Consider the following 25,966-nt stretch of genomic DNA (forward strand, 5'->3'; position numbering starts at 1 on the left):
AAGAAATAATAATAATAAATGAACATTAATCATTGAATCATTAACATGATTATTATGAAGTTTCTTCTTTAAATTAAACTTCATTATGCCAAATTTAAGTTATTTTGTAGTTTTTATAATTTAACATATTAATATCTACGTCATATTTTAAGAGCACCTGCTATAAAATAATTAATTACTTTTTACAATTATTTACTTTTTATTAATCAATTCATATATATATATAACATATAGGTGCTAAATATTTACAATAAATGTTTTAATGGTAGTAATCAACGTTAAACCATTGAAATTAGACCATGTGTTCAAATAGTGTCTCGTGTCTCATAAGTTATAACTTATAGATAATATAATAATGAGCAAAACGAGACATATTTAATACTGCAATAAGTTTTTATATATTAATTATACATATATATATATTATATAAAACTGTTAATCACGCGCGGTTGTCCTATAATTTACATAGTCTTAAGTGCAATTTTTCCTAGGGATGACAATTGTTTAAAAGTAAAAAACCCTGGACTACATTTTGAATCATTCAACAAGCGAATCGATGATATTAAACAATATAAATAATAATAAAAGAAAAAAAGAAAAAGAAAAATCGTCTACTAAACACAGTTTTTATGACAAAACGTGACCGTATTAATAATAGTTACGTAAAGCTACGTAATTGTTTAATATTATATGCGAATTGCGAATTAAGAAGAAAACATTAATAATTGTCTACCGATGGTATTGGCAAGTTTCCATTCATCGTCTTTATACTACTACATCGCTAGACAAACTTGTATACCTAATGGATTCATACACATTCATAAATGTTATAATAAAAAAATGAAACAATATAAACATTAAATATAAATGTTTCTTACAAACAAATTAACAAAATACAAAATTATATCATTACATTTAATACTATAACAAGATACCATAATGTAGGACAGGAACAACTAAGTTTAGAAAATCCAAACGAGTTTCTTACATTTACCTTCTCTGACATATTAACAACAAAATATTTATTTTTAATTTAGTTAAAAATGTATTAAATTATTATTGCAAAAGGGACAAGCAATATATTTTAGGAAGAATAATATAACCTAACGATACGTCATTTTTGTACACAATATTTTGATTAAGTTTTATGTCGTTCAGAAAAAATGATCAGAAACTTCAAATAAGGAAATTAATCATACTGTTTTAAAATCTACAGTGCATAATATCCCAATTCATTAACAAAATATACAGGCGAAGAAAATTAAAATAATCAAGCATTCGATTTTGACAAAGACGAAAATCTTTTATGGTAAAACCGAACAGCACTTTGAATGTTTTTCAGTTATAATTATAATTGGTATTAAAAATAAAAACACACGCCCTGGCCCACCCAATTCTGTATCGCGCTTTTTTTTAATGATACTGCATTAAAAATTAGTTCTAACGCTAATGTAGCCTTGGAGTTTATTATTTTCAATTTGAAATTAATATTGTGGTAAATATAAAATATTTAAACACTTCAATGAAACTGGTACAATTAATATAGATGACATACACGCGTATCATATTAAATCAATTATACACATGTGTGTGTGTGTAGTATGTGTAATTTGTAACAGTATTAGTATTAATATCTTATATGTTTATATATTATATAATAATAATAATAATAGTAAGTACTTTATGGTCGGTCTGTTAACTAATAACTATATTATACGAACTGTAGTTAAAGTTGTTTTAAATTGTAGAAATATATGATTATTAATGTGATAATATTGGTAATGAATATTGACCACACAATTTATTATGTACGCGGAAGGGAGTAATGTCTTAGAAACAACGCGTATATTGAAAATAAATGTAAATACCCATTAATCATTTGAAATTAGACATATGTTGGCAAAAACAAACAAGAACAATCAATTTAATGATATGTGATTATGATCATTGCATTATTTAGTAGACGGACAAGGTGATAAGTATATCCGGTGTAGACAATTTCGGGAAGGTAGCCAAACCAATAGGACATAGGACCTATGTCATAAATCGATAAATAATTTGCGTTGTATCTGTGTTTTAGGTACCTACTTATAAATATTTACTTAGCGTAATGTAATAGATAGAAATTTACAAAATACAATATTTAATATTATAAATTTAATTATAAGAAGGATTTATAATAAAATGTTCCAAATTATAATATTGGAGATAATACACAATAGTTAATAGGGTATACAAATCAAATCACACAAATTGTTTTAAAAATTATAAATTAAATCAGTCATTTATAAGGAGTTTTGAAATGATAGTAAAAGTTCTATACAATAATGATAAATTATAGGTATCTATTCTATAGTTTGTAGTAGGTATGTCTATAATTTCTAAATTAAATGAATAATATGGTTCCAGTATTAGTAATAGAGTTATTTGGTTGTTCAAAATTTGTTTTAACCATTTCATAAATCACACAAATGGTCAAGGTTTTTAAAACGTTTTGGTACATAGGTGTTTAATTTACTGTATAGATACCGCTAAAATCTCACACCCACAACTATATCTTATAGCGTTTTTATTTTTTATTATATAGTTAGGACTTAGAGAATGACGGGATTTCCGTGTATTCTATTCATCACTTGAAAACGACTGAACACTTCGAAGCGCGTTTTATGTGTATCCATAAATACGAAAATTGTGTATGTTCAACCAACGACGTCTTCACACATAACATTACATATATACATGATATAACAATCAATGTCTGTACACATTGTTAGGCGTTATCATACAGTTTAAATTAATAATTTCATAATCTGACATTTTCGAGCACAGCGTGCGTTTGAAATATTTATACTGAAGAGCTTTTTCAGCTGTTGAGAAATATAATGTCAGTAATATACGAATTACCTACACAGTATGTCGTTCATGGTCATCTGAACGATACTTAAACAGAGGGGCCAAAAATGCAATGGAAGGAGTAAACTTTGTGGACCAAGAAGTGGCATTCAAGGACGGGGAGTCGTGGGGAACAGTGAAAGTGCCTTTCGGAGACGCGCTGGCGCCCGCGGGCGCTTCCATACCAGATCACTACTGCAGAGGCCATTTACCCACTGCGCCTCGGGTACTATCCTACACTCATGTAAGCCTTACCACAACTTTATTTTTTCATTTATGCCCTGCGTCAATCTGACCCGTAACGCACCTTATAGTATATAATTGTTTTTATTAGGTACTACTTATATAAATATATATAATATGTATTTATATTGCCTTAGCCCGTCCCAGGAATAAATCTGTTCGCTAAATAATGAGTGCAACGTTTTAAATAAAAAAAAATAGTTGTAACTTTTCATTTATATTTATAATATTCTTGTACCATTAATTAATGATCCTCGGAAATGAAGAAAATATTACAACACTGTCAACACTACTGTACCGGCTACCCGGCTACGGCAAAGTAACGATATTATTTTACTGGATCGTGTGATTACTTATGCCGAAGAAAAAGTTTTTATTACATGTTTAAAAATGATCCCTCGGTTATATTAATATAGTACATCTAGATCTAGTAGACAATAAAAATAATAATTCACTTAAATAAAATTAAAACATATTCGTATAATTACTTAAATTTATTATTTTATCAATATTTTGCATTAAATTATTTAAAATGGATATAATATAATAAGTTATACTGCGCTGTAAATTAATTAATTTATAGTTGATGACACTAAAATGTTTAAACTTTTTTTTTCTCACGAATATTATGGGTTAAATACATTGTTTGGAATTACTTTCGTTATTATTTATTATATAATACACATTACTATTTTTGAATGACATTCTCTAAACAACAAAAGTATTGTTTGAGAATTTTTTTGCAGACACATTTATAATAATATATAATATGATTCATTCGTAAAACGACTAACGTATAAGCAAAGTATGATTTATTTTGTGTAACCTACCTAGTTCGTTATTATTCATTTATTATTATTATTATTATTAATATTCTAAAATTAAAAACATATTAAGTAAGGTAGGTATTCGAAATTATATTATTTTTTATTAATTTATCACTATATTGTAAATAAATTTAATAAATTGTTAGAAAATGTCAAATTTATTATTATCAAATCCATAAACTATTTTTTTTTTTAAAACTGCACACCAGTACGTTTTATTTTATTTTATTGATACAAAACGATACAGATTTAATTTCATGTATAGGTATCTATTCAACAGGGTTTCCTTGTTAAGTAAATATAGTATAGTTATTGGTTATTAATTATTTATTTAATAAACTCTATTTTGTATTATCTAAAAGTAACTGCATTAAATTACACAAAATATAATGCTTTATTTTACATTTTACATTATACTGTATAATAACACATAATATTATATTAAATTATATTTGTCAAATAATTAATGAAATAAAACCACAAAAACTAACTATTAATTAATGAACAATGACACAAAGTAAATTTCTTCGTTATTATTAATGTTCTTTATAATATTAAATAAGTATCGTTAAGTTCCAGTAATTATTATATAATAAGATAAAACGAATAAGAAAGAAAAATTACTATTAAAAAAAAATTTTTTTAAACTTAATAAATTAAATAACTTTATCGAAATAGACCTAATGGAATGAATGTTATAAACTGCAATCTTGATAGTAGTGCAATAATATATCAATGGATAACAGTTCATGCATCCTACGATATTTAGAATGATAATTGAAGATCATGCACAACAATTAAATTCTAAAATTTAAATAGTGAATACCTACCTACAGTGTGTAGGCTATCCGTCATAGTTAAGGCTATACAGTAATAACTGATGACGCATATTAAATTAAAAGCTGAAGTTCAAAAGCAATTCAAAATATAACCATTAATTAAAATCAGCTCGATGACGCTTCGGTAATTAAAAAATAATAATTTCATTGCGGCTCTTATTATATCAAAGTAAATAACTATACACGTTCTTTGACGGTAGTGCAATTTTTCTAATTTGATTAAAGCTAAAATGTAATGTTCTATTTTATGCTAAAACTAATATGTTGCTAATATTATATTTATTGTTTGTTATTGATTGATAAATCATTATTTTTTACCTGAGGAATGTTCATGGTGTTGCCGGTCATCTTGTAAATGATGTTGTATAGGATCCACATGAATATGGTGGTGGTGCAACGTGCACTCGGCATCGGTGCAGTTAAGCATGACGTTTCTCTCCCTAGTAGTATGATTGATATGATGCGTAATTTGCGACTATGACGTCCTCAAATCCACAGGATATTAAAAATTGCAGTTGCCCGTTCTCCATGCGAAAGTCTCGAATGTTTAATAATCCACGAGATCATCTATGTGATCTAGAACACAGAGAAACACACGTGGTTAACGGATGAATACACGCACATGACTAAAGGAATAATAATATTGTAAATCCTAATCCCTAATCTCAAGGAAAAAAAAATGTGATTATTTGTACACAGTTATATTTTACTCGATAAACACTCTAATGTGATAATAATGTCGTTTATTTTATCGTAGACATTTACTATAGTATTAAACATACAAATTTCCACACGGCATAGATATGTTTTTAACAACACTCATTTTCAATTAATAGTACACAGCTCAACCTATACACACACATACACACTCATTCTTATCGACGTTTATGTGTCAAAAATTAAGTGTTCAAGGGTTAATTAGCTGTTGTTGTCGATTGTGCGTTTATCGTTATTATAATAGAATCATATTTCACACAAATTATTATTGGATATATAAGTATAGAGTATATTATAGGCAATATTATGCGAATGTTCAAAACGTTTATGAGTACCCATATCTGTTAACCGTAAAGTGTGTGTATGTAATATGTATGTATGTACCTATGCACAAATATAGCCAATTATCATTGCATTTATGCACAAATACGCAACTGTATAAGTGTGCATCGCGTTTAATAATCGGTTACGAGTCCAATTGAAAATTGAAAATCATCATTTTCGGGCTCAATGAGGGGGGGAGTGAGAGAGGACGCAGTAGGTACTTTCTTTTTTCTTGTTTACCGAACTCAAGTTTCCACCTACGAACGAGCATTGCGAAAATAAAACGATAATTACTATGCGCGCTATAGGATCCCACGGATTGATCACAATGACTGTGCAGACCTCATTAGAGCCATAACATTGTAACGGTTCGATATAATATGATGTATATTGTATGCTACACGATCGTTGATGTGTTTTAATTGACACAGAAAATACAATAATTGTGGGGACATAGATTCGCGTGATTCGGCTTGTCGTAAAACAAAAATCATCGATATTGCAAAAATAACAATTTCTTTTTCAACTAATTCATAGTAATAATAAAATTGTAACGTTTTTTTATAAATAGGTATAAAATATATATTATAAAGTTAATTGCAAATTATTAAGAGTGTAAAACGTATCGATATGATATATTCATATGTATTATAAGATGGCGTGACCAATAATTATACTGTTATTTATTGATGAATTACATCGCAGTCGTTCTATACGCTTTGCTTAAAAACTTGTTGAATGAAATTCAGAGTTTCCGGTTCTTAAATATAGGTGTATTTTAGCATGACACTAAACACTATGCAATATATAGTATACATACTGTATGTAATTTGTATATTATGTATATAATTTATAATCTATACATAACCTCAATCGTTTTCTATAGTTAAATAGATTATTATTTTACACTAAATAGAAATTTCCAATTTCCCTTATATGCAACATTTTTCTGTTTGAGATTTTTATATAAATAATTTTTATGGAATATACGAGTACCTATAGTATTTATGATTATATTATTTCGAACGGATCATTGTAAATATTTTACATTTATCACTACTGGTATTCAGTTAGGTACCTATTTAAAATGAACAAGAAGTTTCCTACAGTAATTGTTAATCAGAGTAAATAATTATACAACTTACACTAATAATAACTAAAAAATATATTTCAATTAAAAATATTGATGACAAATTTTTATACTTAGGTATGTAAATATTGTATATATTACCTATATAATATATAATATTGCATTTATAATTTTTCTTGTATTATATATTTTAATAAAATAATTTTAAATCTTTAAACATTTTGCTGGTAGCTGGTATATTAATTTAAAAAATGATATTGCATATTTATATCGATAATTAATAATACCAATTAATAAAATAAAACGTATTAATACTATTTAGGTACTACTTTTCATCATATACCTACGACATACATATTATATTAAATTATTCATTTTTTGTTAATCATTTCAATTAAAAATTAAAATAAATACCTAGACTTTGTTTTTTTCAAATAAATAAAACATAAAAAAATCATACTATTTATGAACACGTACTAATATAATTGAATATTAAGAATATTTAACTAATATTTATTAGGAATTTTATTTTCATTATAATGTCCATCTAAAAATTACAAGTATATAGTATAAATATATATTTATAATATTTTATAAAACGTTTGTATCATAATTCTTATAAAAAAAATTGAATAATAATACTTTTGAGAATAACTAACCTATAATATAACTACTAAGTATAATACAATATAAAACTATATTGTACTTTTTAAAAACAATTTAATATTTAAAATTTAAAATTTAAAATTTAGTCAACGGTATATTTATAACGGATATTATTTTACAAAATTTGGACTGACACCAAATACATAACCGGCTATAATGGAACACATAATAAACTAAATCATGCTTCCGGTGTATAATTTGCACTAAGCTAGTCGTATAAAATAATATTTATGTAATCTAGACCATTAGTGTTCAGATGGGTTTTCAATTTGCTTGCGAAAGTTAATTAGACGCTTGCAGACATATTGTACCAATATATACTATATTCTCACCATTTAAACATAACACTGTTATTGAAAAAAACATCCAGGTAGTATATTACAGTAGCCTTTTATGGTTATAATATATAAGTTGTCTATTCATTACAAGTTAAATGAATACATCCTGTTGATACGCAAATACTATGTAGAATACAAAAAAGCTCTCAATATATATATACATATATGTTCATTGTAACCCTCATTAGTCTTTACGAAAATCGGGTTATAATATTTTTTATTTGTTTATTAAGTTTTTAATGTATTATAATTTATAATTATGTTCTGTATTCTGTATAATATAATTAAATTTATTTAATATTTATTTTACTTGTTTAAAATGCTTAAAATTTTTTAAAACACTTAGCCAATGGTTAACAATATACTTTTCTTGTGACATATTTTATGTAAAGGCCATTCATAAGCAATAACTAATTACTCGTAAATACAACTTATCCAGAAATCTTGCATAACACATAGTTAAATACCTTGTACCTACGCTATTATAGTAAAATTTATTTGAAATTATAAATTCTTTTTAACATGTTTTAAAAAAAATAAGTCAAAATTTAATTTAATTATAATTTATTGTTTGTAAAATATTCTACTGTAGTAAATTATTTATTTATTTATAATAATCAACGGGCATAAGCCCTTTTACACAACATTACACAAAAACAAAAATATGAAATATTGGCAAAAGAAACTAAAAATAGAAATAAAAATAAAAACACGAATAGTGATAAATTAGAGGGCAAAAAATAATTAAGCATTATACTTTAAAAGTCACAAACTTTTAGCTTAAAAGGGTATCCAGAAGATCATAAATTACCTTTTTCTCAGTAAAATTAAATTGAAGTTCTAAATTAACAAACTCGTATAGATATTCAAATGTGTTAAACAACAATATATATTATATAACATTATTCAAAAAAAAAATTAAATATTAAATTTTTATACTATATCATTAAATGTGACATTATCCAATGTAACAGATATTTTATAGTTACATTATTTTTAATTTTAGACGTTTTACCTGTTGGCTGTTATATTTTGTATGTAGTTTAAGTAAACACACATTACATATTAAATATTGATATGATTATCAACTTGACTTGTAATAATATCCCTATTATATCAAGGATTAAAGAAACACATTGTATTATATAAAACACAAAAAAAATAAATAAACATAAATGATTATATCTCACATGTGACTACGAAACTGTTTGATAGGAAGGAAACTAAACTCAACTTCAGTTTATGGTGACAAGTTGATACTTGGGTGTGCCAAAAAATTTTTTAAAAAACGTTCTCTCACAATAATTTCTGAATTGTTACGCGTACTCTTACAGGTCTACACCATAGATAGAAAGCCTGAGGTCGTCAGTTATACACACTGCAACCGCTGCCGCCGGTACTGCAACAGTATACTATACAGCCACGTCATCAACAATTTTAATACACGGCCACCGATTATTAAGTCTTTATTAAGCACTGCCATCGATCTATTCTATCCGTCGTTTACCGATCGGTTTCGTTGTTGCAAAACATCGGGTTAGGCACCTGATCGCCGCCGACACTGGAGAACCGGTCCGTATGGGCTTTGCCAATGTTATGCCACTGCCTGTATGTATATAATAGGCGCAGTCAGTCAGTCGATGCCGCCGAGGTTTTTGAACCTCGTAGCTCATTCATACAATAAAACGAATCAACTACGTCACACGGCAAATTATGAGGAAACTATAAACGTATTTTTATGACGACGATATTGCAAAATTTGACAAAGTGTAGCAGCATCTGCAGTTACGCGACGCATAAATATTAGATATAAAAATAAAATATATATTTTAATTTTTTTTTTTTTTTGTTTTATTTTGTTAAGTGAAACCCAATCGTAGAACTTATTGACCTCTGTAGTAATCTGTACGGATACTTTATGGAACCTTTCACTAAAATGTAACGCACACGATCAAATTTATGACACACTGCCGTACGTACGTATAATAATGTTTTATTGTTTCGCTGAAAATGCATTCGCGTGCGCAGCGTATACATAATACGTTTCCCATACATACACCGCAGTAGCAATTCTAAATAGGAAAGAACCTTGATGAAGTTCCTTATTGGTTTACTTCCTGCAGTGGTATAAACAAAACTGATAGTATTAGAAAAATTCCACAAGCCCCGGCGCACAAAAACGTGTTGATTTTCATTCCACTACAGTACCACACACACATAATATCTATATTATATACATAAGTACTATAATGTATAGACAGTAATCATTGTGTTATGACTGTTATGTAAACTATTATCACAAATAACACGTTGTAGTTTGATATATATTATATTTCCAGTATGTACTTTACGATACAGATTGTTTGTGGTCATCTCGATCGAGTAATAACAGCGGAATCTTTAATCCGCGGCACTGATCGATCGGTAGTCGTATATACGCAAAGAAATCAATCATATTTATACATCAACTATATAATATACTTATCAAGGTTTGGCTTTATTTTATGTAATATTTAATAGGTACACATTATAATATTATTACGACGTTAGAAATAACTGCGTAGAACGTATATGGCGTTGTGTTCGCGTAAGTGTGTACTATTTTCGACTTATATATTTTCTACTTAAACGTATATTAACCTTAATGTAAAAAAAATCAAATATTTCTAACCACACTATTGGTAGACCATAATATATAAATAAATTCTAGTCGTCCAAATACAGTGCGGTGTAAACTTAAAATAAACGACAACATTTTGCTAATCACCCAGACAAATATTTTCGTCTAAATACACTTTATATTATTTTAGTCATGTATAAATATTAGACTTAATTGAGAATAACTTACATTCAGTTCAGGTACTGTCTCGTCATAATGTCAACAAGTTATGGAACTTCACTTAAAGTTCATAACACTTTTCGTACGTTTTGGTCTATAGGTAATATGTTAATTTGTTTAGCAAAGTTATATAAATTCCCTATGCACATCTAGTTGAAAAACAAATTCGTCTTGTGTTTATTTTTTTCCGCTATAGAATCTACTTATACCAAAGTTTTCTAAACGCCCGTATGTCAACAACCGCGGTAAACTCGCTCTTGAGATCTTTGGTGTGATAAACAGGTAAGTGGTAACCAAAATATTTTCAATGATTATCAATTTTAAAACAACGACAGTCTGTTTTCTCTGTATCCTTTTCGCTGTAGTCTTCATGACGGCTTTCGATCCTCGTCGCCGTCCGCGAGTGCGTAAAATTGAAAATATAGCTTATTAGTAGTATGTATTATGTGCTCTGTAGTGTGTACGACAATATATCATTTTGGCGGAACGAGTCTTCAAAATGTTTCCTTATCAATTCCGGGCCGATGAAATGCTTTGCGTGTCCCTCCCACACTAGAAGCTTATGCTCTAGGCGCATGCTCATAAACTAGTAAGATACAAATTAGTCACCTATTATACACTATTCATAGGTTATCCTTTGCGCCTTTGCGGGAACAATTTGTTTTACTATTTATACCGCTGTTTAAAATGTATTATTGGTATTTGAAGACTTCCTGCGCTTAATTTGAGATATTGTTTAGATTTGAAAATTCCGAGTAAAACTTCGATAAAGTTCTAAAGTAATCGTTCAGTATATAATTAATATTGAGTATTACCTATTTATACATTATCATTGGTCTGTATATTGTTGTATTAAACGCATACAACATGAATGTAGAGGTTTTAATCGTCCCATGGCCTTTTTTTAGGCCATTATAAATCCTTGAAAAACGTCTTTTTTCACATATAGATGAGAATTGAGTTTGGATTTTTCTATATACCTCCTCCTCTATACGAAATAGTTATATAGGTATAAGTACGATAGTGTTCAAATATAGTATTATATCTAATTATATATCTATATTATATTGTAAAATATTTTAAGCAGTATTATTTATTATGTTAGTTTAGGTATAGTTAACAATGATGTACTAAAATTTGATATGGTGAGATATCTGGTGGAGAGGGAGTAAAATATGAAAAGTGCTCTGAATATGTTTTAAAAAACAATATGAGACAAGAGAAAATATATTTTAGTTTTTAGAGAACAGTGCAAACAATGTAATATTTTTAGCAATAATATAAGTATCACATTATTTCCAAAAGTCTCAACTTTTTTTATAACTCTTTTAATAATTTTCCTACTCAAAAAATAGGACTAAACTGCTTGTAATTTTTCAGGATGATTTTTCCAACTGATCCAAACGTGCTTAGCCCGCCATTTAATACTATTATATTACTACATACGAGTAACATATTATCTACTACGCCGGGTTTACAACGCTTCTATACTATTACTATACGATATTACTACCACTATTATTGTTATTATTATTTATTATGTATAGACCTTGATCTGATCGATCATTCTTTTAATATATATAGTACATACATAAATATAATACCTATATGTATTATGTATAATATGTCTATATTCAGATATTTTCTTTGAAATCGTGAATAGATGTATGTTTGTGTACCTATTCAGAAATGTGAAAGGTGAAAGAAATTTTAAATGAATGGTCTACAACTTACAAATAATAATAATAAGTGATATAAAGACAAATATATTTTATTATCAGTATCGTTTAATTTACTTGAAAGTTCCTATGTATACCTAACACCTCACATTCTCAAAGTATCAAGATGAGTTACTTGAGTTTTGAATTTTGAATATTTATAAAACAATAAATCATTCGAAGTATTACTTATAAAAATAATACCAAAATAATAAGTCTTGAAACAAAAATAAAAAATAATGTTAAAAAGCGAAATTTAAGTTCAATTCAAACGTACTTATGATTTATAATATACCTACATCGCATAGTTTTGACTCTAAATGTGTTCGTGAGTATTAATAACTGCACTATAAGATATTTATTATGATACTCTGCATTATATCAATGCTGAACCACCTTGAAAATAAATTACTGTTGCATGACATTTGAGTTCATTTTTTGTTTTAAAAAAAATAATAATAGTTTTGAATTACCTACATTTTAATACGTTTATAAATAGTTTATATTTAATTTATGTTTATGGTTAATTATATACTAGAAACTAGATAGTAATGATACTACCTCAAATGTTTTGTAAAAGTTAAGAAGAGGCGTTTAGTTTTAATTAATAATTATTGATACTTTAAATTAAAAGTAAATACCTACCTATATGGCTATATATGAGATGTATACGCGGTATGCATTATACATAATTCGTATGAAACAGTGGTAATACAATATAATGATTAACTAATATAAAAAATAATTCAAAGAAATGTAATTAAAACTATCTGTATATTTTACGCTATTATTTTTAATGAAAGTATAATGCTAAATGAAGCTTAATGAACGGATATTCGTCCTTAAACTGTATAAAAGAGATGAAACGAAACGTATATAAAAATTAGTTAACCGGAACGACACTTAAATACTTTAATTTATCTTAACGATTTAATTTTTTAATTAGACATTCTGTATTCTATAAGATCATTCCGCATTCGGACGTGAATTCAAGAACATTACGATAATTTAAATGAATAATAATCTAAGTCTGACCATCGAATCTTTTTGTCACCATTGATCACGATTTTGTGTCAAGGGAAATTAATTTTTAATTTATTATTATAAATATTTTTTCTTTTTTTTCTTATAGAGAACAAAAATTTAATATCTGATGCCGTTGAAAGGTCAACGTGTGTCGTGTATAGATCGATATTACACATTATTATTGTTAGCGTATACATAACACAGTGCAAGTATATCGTATACCTATAGGCTATATATTATTAGATATACTATAATATATTATTCGTGTGTACATTTATTATAATGACGTATACCCTCCACAAATGAGATTACGAACCTTTAGTTCGGGTCCAGCGGGTGGCGATTTATTCACAAGACACATCCGCAGTCGAACTAAAATACGATATTATAATATTATTATGTCGTAACAGACGCATTGTCGACGACGATAACGTTATGATTTCTAAACAATTATAATATTAATTTATCGTGATGTATATTATTATGCGTGTTAGACGTTTTACTTTTTCGCGAATAGAACGATATCGCGTGGTGGGACAGTTCAGAGGATATGTAGTATAATGTCAAAAACGTCGGAAGTGAATTTGAAACGACGGTAAAAATGATAAAAAAAAAAAAAAAAACGATCGAAGAGATCGGCGAGAAAAATGAAAACGATTTAAATAACAGAAAAAAAACAAAACAAAACAAAAACAAAAACAAGAACGAAAACGAAATAGTACGCGCGATTTGCGAATATGATTGACACGCACCGGCGCACACTGACCCGATGATGGTGTCCGCAATTTTATACGCGTCGCGCGCTCACGCACACACGCACACACGCTCGCAGGGCCCGCGCACTGAACACACGCGCGCACACACACACACACACACAAATACACAAACGCCGACGACACACGCGCGCAGCACACACGGTTCGCTGAGACCGCGATGGCTGAGCAGAGGACGCTACGTCAGACGGACTGACGTGAGACGCGGCGCACTCGTATATAATATAATAGTAGCCGCGGAATGATATTGTAACCGGCGGTTAGCGAGAGCGTCGCGTAGTACGTCTGTTACAGCAGCGTATACGCGCGAACGTGCACACACTCGCGGGGCGCGCTCACACGCCTCACACACACGCGCTATAGGTACCGGCCGCCGCCGCCGCCGTCTCTCGGTGGCCCCTTCCCCCTGGCCAGCGGTCGTCGTCGGGGGGAACCGCCCCACCTTCGGGGTAACCGGTCCGGCGGCGGCGGCGGCGGCGAACACGCCCGGACGAAACGAAAAACGAGCAGAGACTTCATAACGAACACCATGGTATAGGTCAACGGTTCTACTGTTTTCCAGTTTTCGAGACAACCGGACAACATAATAATAATAATAATATTGTATTGACAACACGCACTCGTCCACGTTACGCGCGCTTTACATTATTATGTGTGTCACAAGTCGTGTCGCATGTACGTATAGTTATTACTTAGGTATTACAATAATTTACTTAGGTGCGCTGCAAGTGTGTTTGTGTGTGTTACAACTTACTGTGAACGTAGTGTGTTTGTGTGTGTGTGAGTGCCGTATACGAACCTATAAAATACCTAATTATGTATTATAGTATATAACGTGAGGTGTGGGTCGAGTTTCGATCGAGAGCACAAAATATCAAAACTTCAATAAAAATCAAACATTTTAGGTCGCATTGATGCGTATCGATGTGGCCTGTTGCTGCTGCGTAATCGTTTCCGCCATCGCCGTGTTACTATGTATTTATGTGTTCACGAAGGACCCTTAAAATATTATGATAACACAATATATTAATCATAATAATACGATTTTGTGCCGCGCGAGCTTGATACGACGATGAACGCGATGTCAAAGTTTATAATAATATATTTTGACCGTAAATCCTAATCAAACTGGACCCATCGTCGCTTATATAATCGGGAATCAGACGTGAAAAAAAAACGGAAATCGACTAATCGATTAATCTGACTGTGTAAGTCGCTGTGTAATAGGTACAGCTCATAATGTTAGTTAACATTAGTTGCGTAAAAATTCTAATTCAAAAACTTACTAAGAGAAAACTATTAAAATTGAGTTTTATTTTTCTTTCCTGTAAAATAAAATATAAAAAAGTAACAATGCCATTAAACACAACACCCACCATACTTATAAGTCGTTTGGAAATCGAAGTTGTGTAGCTGTAACTCATACAGAATGTTGTAATACATCTAAATAGTTGGTGTGCATTTTGTTAATATTAGGTATACAGTAATACAACATTACATATTATAAGTTAATTGTATTCGTTTTAATAATTTATAAAAAAAATCCACCAGCTACACGCAAATTAAATATTAGTATTATATTATTATTTTAATCAATGTTACAGACACAATATTTATATAATAAACGCAACAAAATATTATCCTTTTATATTAGAATAATACAGATTATACTATTTAACAAAATATTCTCTCGATTTTTCTGATTTTAAATAAAGTTTGTGAATTTGTCATAACAGGTGCTAGAACTAGATATTAAAAAATATAACTTGAAATAATCGTATCACAATATTATGTAATATTATTACATTCGATTGGTATTATAGATCGTTTTATCTACAATAGTAAAATGGTTTAAACATAGGAATTAAACTAAAAACCGATTGTTTTCTTATAAATATTATATCTTAAAATATGTATGTGTTACGTATAATGTATACATATATCTACGAGAATATAATGTATTATTTTCTATCTAAGCACTATTGCTTTTTTAAAGTATCATATTACGACTCAGCCCTCTGTAGATATCAACCAGTAATAAGTTACTTGTCTGCGGCGCAGTAATACCAGTAATGATATCTACCTTCGAGAGTTCACCGAGGTTTTCACTAATCATTGCCACCGGCGTCAAAACAGTCACTATAAATGTCAATTCCCACGACTGGTATAATATGTTACATTCGACAAATTCACTAATTTATATAGATAGGTGTGACAATAGAGTCGAGTGATTCTCATAATAATATAGGTACCACACAGATTTGTTGGGCTCGGCGCGCTGACAAGCACAATGAATACGTCTAACATTCAACACTGTAATCTTATTTACGATTATCTAACAATTTGTTTCTTTTTTTGTAGGCGGTTGAAACTAAATTTTCCCCTTATATTTTAGGAGGATTAAAATATAGTTTACTGTTTATTTAGTTAATAATGCACCGGATCCAAAAGTAGTATGGCATAATAATATTATGATTATAAAACATAAATATTTAGAGTTACAAATAAATTTGGTTTCAGCATAAATTATCACAAACTAAACTCATGCAGGCTATAGTTTATTTTTTTAGTCATGCGCATTTAAACGATCAAGCTGATGATTTTGTAGAAGATATTTCTAAAAGACTATAAAAACCACTAAAAACCACTAAACCATATCATCTCCCTTATTCACGTCGTTAATCACGAATCATGATATGTATGATGTGTCAGTATTATTCTTACTAAATAAGAATTAATATAATAAACAATAATCTTATAAGTTATAAGTATAGCTTAAGTATACACCATACGCATACGCATGACATTGAAATTCAAGACCAGTGATAGGCTGATTTATTTTGTGTAGATAAGTCGTGCAATACAGTCTCAAGAGCTGGCATTAATTTAAAGTCGTACCACTCGTACCTATTGTTTTTGGTTTTTTATGATATTATTATTTAGCTGACTATCAGACTATTAAGAAATAATGTTGCTGCGAATGTTATGATGAAATGGCATTACAATTCATCGCTTTGAACAATGAATTAGGTGTAATAATATAATATTATAATTATGAACATTGGTAGGTACAGAAATATCATTTTTACTTTTACATCACAATAGTCAATAATAATTATGTATGCCAATGGCCTGATACTTGATAGAATATGGAATACAGATTATAAAGACCAGGTTAGCTCACTAAGTCAATATGGATAGCGATTTATAGTGATCTGTTATTAATTATTACCATAAACCATCGCATTTTAAAAACGATTCCGAGTAGAGCTTATTTACTATAGAGTTAAATACTTATAAGCCATTTTTAATATTTAAAGTTTTTATTTATTTTGCAATTTACATAAATATTTTTATTGAATATAGTAGTAATAAATATTAATAATAACTATAAGGTATGAGTAACCTTGCAAATGTTAATTAAATGTCATGTCTAAATATACAAAATGACAAATTATATTAGCTAGGTTATGATAATAGAAATTTAAAAATAAACATTAACATATAAGCACTTGTTGTAAGTCAAACTGTATACATATCACTCATAAAAACAAAAAAATTATTTTTCAATTATTGATGAGTTATCAAATTATAACAAATTACAACATTAATAATTTTTAACTCATAAACCATATACCAAATTACAAAAAATATAGCAATTAAACTAAATTAAAATGATAACCTGAAAATTTCTAAACTCACCCCATAATGGAATTCATGTTTTAAAAATTATTTCATTTCCATAATTTTATAATAAATAAAATCGTAATAATGTCTAATTTTTAAGATTAATATATATTATAATATAATTAAATAATTAAAATCTATTCATTAAAAACAGCCATACTAAAATATACGAATATATTTAAATATTATAGTCATAATATTTCATTACTTGCTACCCAGGGTATTCTGAAAAACTCAAACGACATATTCGTAATAGAGACCTGTAATGTCCAACAGGCAACAATATAAAAACAGTTTTTATCTATAATATTTGGTATCGCGATACTGAATTATATGTAATGCTATTCATGATACGTTCAGGTACTTACAAGAGCATAATATAATATGTTGAAATGGTGAAACGTATTACATAAAGTTAACAAATCAATTAATTATGTATACTTATAAATTTATATGTATATTGCATATACAAGTATATCATATTCTAGTGACTTTTAAGCTAAATATTATTATTGTTTAATATAATTAATTTTTTTTAAATAAATTAAAAAGTGAGTCGATTGCCAATCTAACACTTATTTTAATAGAAGAGTACATTAATTGTGCAATGAACAGTGAACACTTCTTAATACTTCAAATGTGTACTATATGAGTAGGTATATTTCACGTTAATTACAATACTTCATATAAATGTTAAATATTTCTTTTTGTTTATTCGGTTATTTTATTTTAATTGCAATATAAACATTTTATAGGCCATAGGGAATAAATTATTTCACATTTTTATATAATTGACATAAGCGAAAAAACATCGTCAAACGTTTTTGATACCATCATATTTTTGTGAATCTAGTGTTTTATAATACAGATTGTTTTACAAAATTACTACTTATCTAACCTTATGATTTTTATCCTCATGTTAGTGACTGTAAGGAAACTTCTCTACTTTGGTCAGTAATAAATCAGAAAACTTAAGAACCACCAATAGACAATTGGTATAAAAAAATTGAATATTATCGTTATATAAAAACCAAAACAATAATAAACCATGTTTTTTTTATAAACCTTGACATAAAATGAAAACCATTAGGATGATTTAACGTATAATAAATAGTGTATTCTAATCGAACGATTAGAAATATTATTGTTGTTTTATGTACAAACATAATGTATAGTATCATACTATAGATATAGAAAAAAAGAAAGAAAAAACGCAATTTTTCCGCCTGATTATTGTGATGATTTTTAATATCAAGGCCGAAAATCTCAACGTATATCGCAGTAACGCTCCCAAACTCGCGAAGGTCTGCCCGCGGATAACATACAAGAGACCTTTTGTGAATGCGCTATAATAGTCAACAATAATTGAACTATTGAAGACTTAATAATTGCATAGGTAATAGGTACCTATAGATATCATATCTTAACATTGGATCTACATAACATCATGACATACCTTACTCCGACGACTATTATTGCCGGTGTATCTGTATAGACATTAAGTTATTGGTTAGTGGGATACTATAAGTTGTTACCATAAGACTAGTACCATTGTTTTACCCGAACGATCAGAGCGACACTAATTATAACAGCAGCACTGCAGCAGTAACTATAATACTACATATATATGGCTATATCTTTATATATATATATATAATATTTATGAATAAATTTCAGTCGCACAAGCATGATGTGATGTATGTACATTATGCAGTGTACACTTATAGAAAACAAGCATGCATAAAAAAAAATACTAATCACTGTAACGAGTAGTACGTATCGAACTTATCATTCGTGTAGGTATTCGCGAGTTTCGTTTTTGAAGTGTGCTCGCAAAAAATTGGTTCACTTATTCTTCCACTCGTATATATTATAAAACCGAGTGTGCTTTCACTCCGATTGCCAGATCTCATGGTACACTAGGTAGGCACCGAATAAGCACCCGGAAGAATATACTACGGACAATCAAAAATTTCTATATTGAACAGTTATCGAAGTATTTTTTTTTTTTTATTATTATTTACAATTAGCGAAAAAAAGAGGTCAGTGACGTAGATCACTCGAAAAGTCAATAAGAAACTGTCTATTCATTTAATTTAAAACATTAATTATTACATTTTACATACCTACATACGACTGGAACATATATCTAATTTTTAATTTGTCATGCATATAAATACGTTAAATGTAAATATAAGAGTAATCTATCACTATGATTCAAATGTAAAACTTAAAAATGAATTATGTAAATCGTGGAGGTATAGAATAGAAAAAAATAAAGATGAATATGAAACTTTTAAAACACTTCGTAACTTTTTTCCACTTTTATTTTTGATTTACAATACGCATCAATGCAATAACCTCTAGCATATTATCTTGTAAATGGAATTTACAAGTATAGGTTAGGTGGTAAACTTACAATATTGGTCCCCGTAGAAAAACAGGTTAGGTACCATAAGCCATGAGGTATTTTTTTTTTTTGATTTCCTTTAACCATTTTTGAAAAAAATACAACGAATAAATATAGATCCGAGGTAAGCGAGATGAGTACCAAATATAGGAACCATTGACCGAACAACTATATTCCGTTTTAATTTTCCTCGTTGGGTGCGATATCATTTTTGTACCAAATGACAAGTCTCATTTATCATTATTAATATCGATAACTATCTCCGTCTGTGAGCATTTTGTATTGACGTTAAGGTTGAATTTGAATATGTATGCCAAGGAATTTATAATATTAATATCACCATACTAACTTTACATTATCCAAACTTGTTATTATCCTTTTTTAGAATGGCGTTATCAAATAGTCTATTATAGTTAATTATAAGTACTTCGCATTCTTGATTTACTTCTTGATATATTGTATCATTAATAAAAAGGTATGCACCTATGTGAAATTATCCATTATAATATACTAAGTAATAATAAAAGCAAATAAATGCATGTTACGCTTTCACATTTATTTTTTTTTAATATTTGAGATTTAAATTTTGAAATAAGAATAAATATAAAATTTTTATTTTAAAAAATATTTGTTGGAAGTTTAAATTAATGTATAATAGATAGAATACCAAAGAAAGAAATTTAAGTTTTTAATAACTTATAAAGATTAATACCTAACCTTATTGTGAAGTATTCAAGCAATCAATCAATTGGTTATTACTTATTACTTATTAGTAATGTTATTAAGTAATAATGTAATATATCTATCTACACATATTTATTTTTATTTTTTATTGTTTTTATCCTTGTATAATAATTTAATACTCGATAAAAAAAACTATATTTTGTTCCTGCACTAAATTAATAATATACATTATGTTTTGTTTTGAATAATATTATAAAGAATTATTTTAGGATAATATTTATAAGCTTAAATTCAACACATATTTTAAAATAATAAATTTAAAAAATTTGAATATTACTTTCTCAATTCTATAATTTATCTAGAACAACTGTATACAATATTTAAATAAATAATACGCTAAAGCCCATAACGAAAATGTCTTGATGTTTAATTAAGATACAAATCAATGAATAATATATTGTATTAATGTGTTACATATTATTTAAATAAAATATAAATTTAAATTGATGTATTAATCGATTTTCATAATGGTATAATTACAAATAGTTTCAAAGCATAAAATAAAAACCTAGATTTTCTTCTAATATTATGAACTAATCATTAATTAATTTTAAAAATTTTTTAATCGATTGACAAGTTTTTTCGCTTAGCAAACATATTCAGAACAGGGGCTCATTAGACTGTATCCAAATTATTTTATTTAATTTAATGAGCTTTTGCCAATAAATATTGCAAAATATTAATATACATAGATATATTGAACATATAACGGCTACAATATATTAGATATTAAATTATAAATTATAAAATTAGAGCAACATTTAGAAATATAATTAATGAATTAAAGTGGGTTTAATTGGAAATAATTAAAGAGAGATAATTTCTTTGACAGTAAATGTATTTAGAACTATTGGTAGGAGAAGAATTGATGAACCAATGATCGAAATTAATTCTGACATTAGAAATAGATTTTATTATTTTTTTTTTTTAATTATACCTAACGCAACCTTAAAATTTATTATTCTTGAGTCTTGATTTTAATTTAAACATGACCAATATGCAATATGCATGTACAAAAACAATGTGTGCTTTATACTAACCACAAATTAATGTAATATTACAACATTTAAAACTTAGTAGATTTTAATGCTTATTTCATTAATTAAATTTATAAATTATTCAATACATAGTTAACATTTTTGTCATTGAAATATTAATCTCGAACTGTAGTATTTACAATACTTATATATTTAGCTTCAATCGATGTTTTTATGATACCAATTCATCAAAATATAAAGGAATTATATATTTTATGGCAGTCATTTACATGAAAAATACTTTGCATTTTTTTTTTAACCCTATGAGCTGCTAACATGTTTAATCATGCATAACTGTTGTTATATCGTAAATTTGTGTATTTAAACGTATATACGGCTATTAGATCATCATATAATTATCATGCTTTTTGAAGATGCCAACACTCAACAGATAATAAAAACATGAACACATCCTCACGATCATTAAGTGGGTAATGAAAAATATCACATAACTCTTGTCATATACCTATAGTTATGTCTAATGGCATTCAAAGTGTCATCAAAATCATTTATACCATTGTTTAAATTCAGATAACATTTGCGTCATATTCATTTAAGTTTAAAATTATTGTGGTTAAGTAGATTATTTTGTTTGATTGCATTTTTAGAAATGTATATATATTATGTGGTTTATTAAACTATACATTCTTGTATAAATCATATGATTTATAAAATAAATTTATATATATATAAATTGTGAAACAATTGTTTTGTTTATATAAGAGTTTATACCTAAGTAATTTAGGTATATAAATATAATTTAACTTATTTCATATTATAGGATCTAAATTTATAACACAACAGAAAATTGATCGAATTGTATCATTCCATTTATCAATAAAATTCCAGAGCAATTTCGCAAACATAGCGGTACATCAATACACTTACCTATATTATATTATATAACAGGGTCATACTCTGGGGACGAATCAACCCATTTCATGATAATTTTTTGATATATACATATAATACCGTATATTATTATATTGAGTTCACTCCTCAGGCCTCATCCCCATAAATAATCTAAGATCGCCAATAGAATACAAGATCGTAATTTTATTATATAACTGATAAAATATGCTCCTATAAAAAATATGTCTTTGTTTGGTTATAACAGTTATTTCATTCATTATCAAAGATAATATTGAATAATTTTTTTAATAAAATGTCATTATTATTAAAGTGCATAAATGTCGAGTGAACACGTGTATAATAACTCTATAAGTATAATTATTATTTATTATTATACCCGCACTAGATCAGTGATTCTTAACCTTTTAAAGCTGCCTTTCAAATATTTTTTTAACATCCCTCTTTATGAAATAATTGAGGGATAGTAATTGAATTGAAAAATGTTGATTGATTATTTATACTAAAATATTATAATTAAAATATACATATAAGTATTATAAGTAGATACCTAAACATTTTTAGTTTAACATTTTAAGAATTAAACAATTTTATTAGACACATATAATTATTATATTTACTCTTTTTACAGTAAACGTTGTCCAAAACATAAATGTCACTGATATGTAAAATTTGTTTTACATAATGTCCAGCCAAAATAAACAACATTTATTTTTATAGTTATAATATTTTAAAGTTTTTAATTTTTTTAAATGACGACATACATTTTTAATTTTATATTCTAGTCAGAATATTTTTTGGAGTATTTTCATACATGAAATCGAAATTCAGATGAGTAGTTTTACTAGTTTATGAGTTATACACTTATAACTTATAAGTTATAAGTATTTAAAGTTTATGTGAACAAAGTAGTAAGATACAGGGATACCCCGCAAAATATCTGTCTACTACTCTGGATCAAAATAATATGAAATTAAAAATGTATGTTGTCATTTAAAAAAATTAAAAACTTTAAAATATTTTTAAAATGTTGTTTATTTCGACAGGAAATTTAGTAAATTTCGTAAAACGTTAGTAAATTCCCAGTAAAACTTCTGAAAAATGTCAATGATTTTATATCATATAACGACATAACGTGCAGTACAAATAAATTATATTTCATCACCAACTTGATAGAAATGTTTGGCTGGCAATTCCGGTTGTATAACCTCCAAAATTGATATTCGAGTATAAACGTATAATCAACTAAATAATTCATCGTATGCAAAATTTTTTTTTTAAAATTGATTTTCAACCCTTCACCCATCTCCAAACACATACACATATACACACATATTATAGGGAAAATGACACTATTCTATTACGAAATTGTTATCTTTAACAAATAGTCAAATTGTCAAACTGTCGAATTGTCGAATTATTGAATAACAGAACTTGTTCCTAATGTACATACAATAATGCCATTCTAATTAACCACTGATAAGTTTATACCGTTGGACCGATAGGTACACAATAGTATTGATAGGTAATTCAATATAATATTGTATCAGCTAATAGAATTAGATAAAATCTGTGTTAGTACACTATACCTACAGTACAATATTATAATATGAGAGTTTCAGTTAGACATTATGAAGCTAAAATTATAAATAGTATTTCAAGGGCAATTAATTGTTATAATATTACCATTATAATTTAAATTCATATCATTGTTATTATATACACACCTTGCAGAAAACAGGCATTATGTTTGTAGCAATATCAGTTCAATAATTATATGATTTAATACATTATTGTGGATTGAATTGTATTTTTTTTGCGTGTTGACGCGATTGATGCACTGTACCATTCATAAGTGGATCATACAATGTCATTTAGCCACTTATAATCCTGTTGATTATATCGACCCCGATTTTTAATTTGTATTTATTTGTTTTATGAGGTTAAAATAATGTATATATATTGTCACTATACATGTAGCAAAAATATTAATCATATGTTTGAAAACTCTAAAAACGTTAATATTTTCAATTTACATAAAAATGTTAAATATACCTACACATAATATTTTTGTGTTATATTAAGGTATTACAGTTTTAAACATGATCTAAATTCAGTTGGACTTGAAAAAACTATAATGTGCGTGATACATAGCAAGTAAGGTTTCAAGGTCATCATACAGAGTTATACTTCTCTGTGATCTACTGACTGACATGACCTTTTTTGAAATAAACACACACACATATATATATATATAATATGTATATATAGACTTATAGTAGACTCATATATATTACAGTGTACAAGATTCTGAGACAAATAAATGTCAGTTCGAATTATTGCAAATAAAGAAGAACCACTTTTCCATAAGGGTTCTAGATTAGAAAGTAGTTGAAATAGAATGTCAAGGATTTTCAAAAATGTACAATATATTATACTGTTTTTAAGTGATCCCGATGTATTTTTTTCATTAAATTGCTTAATTAATATTTATGGTAATTTAACATTTGAATTTTTATGTGATATTGAAAATTCCTATTGTTATGTAGAATGCGAAAAGTTGAAAAAGAAATATTTCCAAGTACAGTTTTGTTATAATTAATTTATAATACGATTTAAGAATTAGTTTCAACTACTATAATGTATATTGTATGAGTATTTTAAATTTCATTTGAATAAATTACAGGAATTCCAGCAGTGTTGATTTTTTTGGCTTAAGGCTTTTAAATAATCGGCTAAACGCCTATACATAAATAACTGATGTATAGATAAAATAAAATAATAATGAAGAAATCGCGTGTAATAGGTGATGCGTGATGGACGTATGAGATTAACGTTTGATTTTATACAAACAATTCAGTGTATTTTTTGTTTGAATCTTTAAAGTACCTGTACTTATTATATTTTTATAATAATAAATAGATAA

At 27.4% G+C, this 25,966-nt stretch overlaps 2 protein-coding genes across 3 annotated transcripts in view; one reads left to right on the plus strand and one right to left on the minus strand.

Annotated features, from left to right (window-relative positions):
• The window catches only part of LOC114128545 (uncharacterized), a 118,970-nt gene extending 104,393 nt beyond the window's left edge, over positions 1-14,577 (minus strand). Inside the window, exons 1-2 of one of the 2 annotated variants that reach the window (XM_027993075.2) lie at positions 13,836-14,577; positions 5,120-5,377 (exon numbers count right to left, since the gene is read on the minus strand). In XM_027993075.2, the coding sequence (XP_027848876.1) occupies positions 5,120-5,228 (109 nt within the window). In that variant the 5' untranslated portion in view covers positions 5,229-5,377; positions 13,836-14,577. Of the gene's footprint in view, positions 1-5,119; positions 5,422-13,835 lie in introns of those variants that run through there. The other variant, XM_027993074.2, reaches the window with a different exon arrangement.
• The window catches only part of LOC114122032 (high mobility group protein B2-like), a 189,845-nt gene that overhangs the window by 5,072 nt on the left and 158,807 nt on the right, over positions 1-25,966 (plus strand). The window lies entirely within an intron of this gene.

This window comes from Aphis gossypii, chromosome 1, assembly GCF_020184175.1.
Source record: "Aphis gossypii isolate Hap1 chromosome 1, ASM2018417v2, whole genome shotgun sequence".
NCBI lineage: Eukaryota > Metazoa > Arthropoda > Insecta > Hemiptera > Aphididae > Aphis > Aphis gossypii.